The following is a 3,793-nucleotide window of genomic DNA, read 5'->3' on the forward strand; positions in this document are numbered from 1 at the left end:
TTACAAGATCGAGAGTTGGTGTCTTCGTGCTTTAGAGGTGGCAGATATAGTCCAGTCTATTTTTCGGACTTCTATTCCGGGCTCTCATATGTTCTCTTTGTCTAAGAAACTATGTCTTCTGCGACATCGCTTACTGGCTTGGTGTGTTTCTCATAAGAAGTTGTGGGGTATTGATTGGAAAGCGTTAGTGGCAGAGGTTTCTCAAGCGGAGACTGTTTTGGATTCTAGTTATAATCGGTGTCTCTTTAATTCCTTGAGGATGGAGAAAATTGTCGAAGCTCAGGCTGCTTTTCTCTTCTGGAAACAAAGGGCTAAAGGGAAATGGGATGCGTTTGGGGATGAACACACCCGTTTACTTTTTTCTGCTGTCCAAGCTAGAAAGCGTCGCAACACTATAATTGGCCTCCAGGATAATGCTGGAGCTTGGGTAACGGATGTTGGGGGTATTCGTACATTAGCTTTGGATTTTTTCAAATCTCTTTATAAAGTTAACTGCGACTCTCCTTCTGAGATTCGATCCACGGTTTCTCAGTTTCCTTGGGAATCTCTTCACTTGCCTTCGTTGTCTGAGTCTCAGCGTCAGATGTTGCTAGCCCCTTTTACTGTTGAAGAGATAAAACATGTTATGTTTAGTATTGGCGATGAGAAATCTCCAGGACTAGATGGGTTTCCTTCGGCTTTCTTTAAAACTCATTGGGATAGGGTGGGTGATCAGGTCATAAAGGCTGTTCAGTTCTTTTTTGCTCATGGGTATTTGCTTAAGGACTTGAACCGTACCTTTTTGGTTTTACTCCCGAAAATTGATCATCCTAAACTTATTTCTCAATTTCGCCCTATTGGTTTATGTAATGTTGTTTACAAATGCATTGCAAAGTGTTTGTCTCATCGGTTGCGAGGGGTGCTTCCAAGCTTAATTTCCGAGTTCCAAAATGCTTTCGTTCCTGGTCGACTTATGTCTGATAATTGTTCGATGGTTCATGAATTGATATCGTTCATGAATGCTTCTAAAGCCAGGAAACGCTTTTATGCTGCTTTGAAACTGGATATGAACAAGGCCTATGACAGCGTGGCCTGGGATTTTTTAGCTCGTGTTCTTCAAGTGTTTGGTTTCCCTCCGTATTGGATTCGGCTGATTATGTAGTGTGTCTCGACTGTCTCGTACCAAGTCTTAGTTAATGGTGCTCCGACTGAGAGTTTCAAGCCTCATTATGGATTACGTCAGGGGGATCCTCTTTCGTCTTATTTGTTTGTCCTCTGCATGGAAGTTCTTTCTGCTATGTTACGCAAGGCAGAATCTGCAGGTTTTTTTCAGGGAATTAAAATTGCAAGAAGAGCTCCGGCCATCTCTCATTTATTTTTTGCCGATGATTCCTTACTGTTTTTCCAGGTGTCGCCCTCTGCTTGTGATCAGGTGATGCAAGTACTTTCTGATTTCTGCGATATTTCAGGTCAAATGATTAATATGCAGAAATCGTTTGTTAAATTTAGTCCTAATACACCAGAGGATTATCGTGACCATCTATCTACCTATTTGAGGTTGCGCTCTGAGTCCCGGCTTGGTTCTTATTTGGGACTCCCGGTTGATCTAGGGCGAAGTAAATGCTCAAAGTTTAATTTTCTTTTAGATAAGGTGGTTAAACGACTTGAGGGTTTTGCGTCTTTGCATCTCTCTTCTGCTGCAAAATTGGTTGTTATTAATTCTGTGTTAGTTGCTTCGTTTAATCACATCTTATCGGTTTTTAAAATTCCTGAGACCATTTGCTCCAAAATAGATAACTTGTTAGCTAGGTTTTGGTGGAAATCTTCTCATTCGAGTCGAGGAATGGCTATCAAGTCTCATGCTTTGCTGCATCTCCCAAAGGGATTGGGAGGTTTGGGAATTCGGAGTGTTGCTCCTTTCAACTCTGTTATGCTAGCTAAGCAAAGCTGGCGTCTTATCCAGTCCCCTCAATTACTGGTTTCTCGTCTTCTGTTTGCGAAATATCCTTCTTTAAGGAATAGGGAGGCTTCTTTGGTGTCTCGTCCATCTTGGGGTTGTAGGGGTCTGCTCACAGGTTTTTCGGTGTTATCTAGAGGTTTAGTTTGGAAGGTCGGTTCGGGTACCAGAGTTCGGATTCTGGAGGATTTTTGGGTTCCAGGTGGGCCGGTCAAGTTTAAGGATCGGCCGTCGGAGCCGGCTAGGCCGTCTCTTGTTTCTTCTCTACTTGATCCGCGTTCTTGCACGTGGGATGTTTCGGTTGTTCACAACCTTTTTGATTCTCATTCTGCGATGAGGATTCTGTCGTTGGATCGTCCAAAGCGGCTGATGGACGATTTTGTCTATTGAAAGTTCACTAGGGATGGTGTTTTTTCTACAAAATCAGCTTATGCTCTTCAATGTCAGTCTAGCATTTCTCGGGGTTTAGGATGTCAGCTGTCTCCTTCTTGGTGGCGGAAATTTTGGAAGTTACCTATTCTGCCCCGTTGGAAATGTTTTGGTTGGAAGTTGTTACAGGACGCTCTTCCGATGGCTGCCCTCCTATCTTCTCGAGGTTGTCCTGTTGATCCACATTGTGCTTTTTGCCATGCTGAGTTGGAGGAGGTGACACATACTTTCAGGGATTGTCCGTCTGTTCGTCCGTTGTGGGAGTCGGGGGCTTTGGGGGTTCCTTGGATGATTTCCCAGTCTTTACCTTTTGAGGTTTGGGTGGCTGATTCTATTTCTCGTTACTCTTTGTCTGGTTCGGATAACAAGGTTATGGCTTTTTTTGCTATTCTATGGGAAATTTGGCTTTCTCGGAACCAGCTGAGGTTCAGGCAAGTTGTTTGGTCGCCTGGCACAATTGAGAGTCTAGCCAAGGATTGGTATTATCGGTGTGTTCAGGCTCAGGAGCTGAAGAACTCTTCGGTTTGTTCTCATTCGGCAGCTGGTTTGGGTTTGTTGGCTGTCTCGTGGTTTTGCTTGCAGGGGTTACCTAATATTTTCCCAACAGCTTGTTTGATTGTGGATGGGGCTTGGGATAGTTCTACTAATAGAGCAGGGGCAGGCTGGGTTATTCGTGACCTTTGCTCTTCGGAGGTCTTGAGTGGTGGAAGTCAGGCTTTTATGGCGAGCTCTGCTTTACATTCTGAGTTCCAAGCCTGTTTATGGGGGGTTCAGTCTGCAGTGCGCAAGGGTTTTTTGAAGATCCGAATTCATACGGATTGTGCTGTTGTCCTCTCATTTCTCTCATCTCAAGGATCGTTAGACATTTCGGTTTGGTGGCTCATTCAAGATTTGCGAGATGCTGTTCGTTCCCTTTTAGTGTGTCAGATTCGGAAAGTTCCTCGGGATTGGGTTTCACCAGCTCACTGGTTGGCTGGGTGTGCTCGTCGTAGGCAGTTGTTATATTTTCAGTTTTAGTTTTCTTTTCTAGCTCTTTTGTCAAAAAAAAAAAAAAAAAAAAAAACTTATGAGTGATCATCTAACCTCTAAGAACTCCATCAATTTATTAAAATATAAACATAATTACTTTCTTGCTGGAGGGGTATTATTATAAAATAATTTTCATTACACACTCGATTGTAGACTATATTAAATTTATATCCATTCCCTATATAATGCATTTGGAGGTTATTTTTGTTTGTGGGTGGTGTGGTGTGTGTGTGGGGGTGGGGGGGGGGGGGGGGGAGGATTTCCACATCCCAAATTCCCAATGCACATTTTCAACCTTAAATATCATTAATTATGCGAGATTTATAATTATAAAAAGGAAAAAGATATTTACAGCCCGCATATACTCCCTTCGTCCCCTTTTGATACTCCTTTATGGGC

At 43.1% G+C, this 3,793-nt stretch overlaps 1 protein-coding gene across 1 annotated transcript; it reads left to right on the plus strand.

The window, feature by feature from the left end:
* Positions 1–2,506: 2,506 nt before the first annotated feature.
* Positions 2,507–3,382, plus strand: LOC145637042 (uncharacterized). Its single transcript, XM_081688557.1, has one exon. It carries the CDS (start codon positions 2,507–2,509, stop codon positions 3,380–3,382), a length of 876 nt encoding a protein of 291 aa, XP_081544683.1.
* The last annotated feature ends 411 nt before the right edge of the window (positions 3,383–3,793 follow it).

The sequence above is a fragment of the Chenopodium album genome, chromosome 6 (genome assembly GCF_948465745.1).
Source record: "Chenopodium album chromosome 6, dcCheAlbu1.1, whole genome shotgun sequence".
NCBI classification, from domain to species: Eukaryota; Viridiplantae; Streptophyta; class Magnoliopsida; order Caryophyllales; family Amaranthaceae; genus Chenopodium; species Chenopodium album.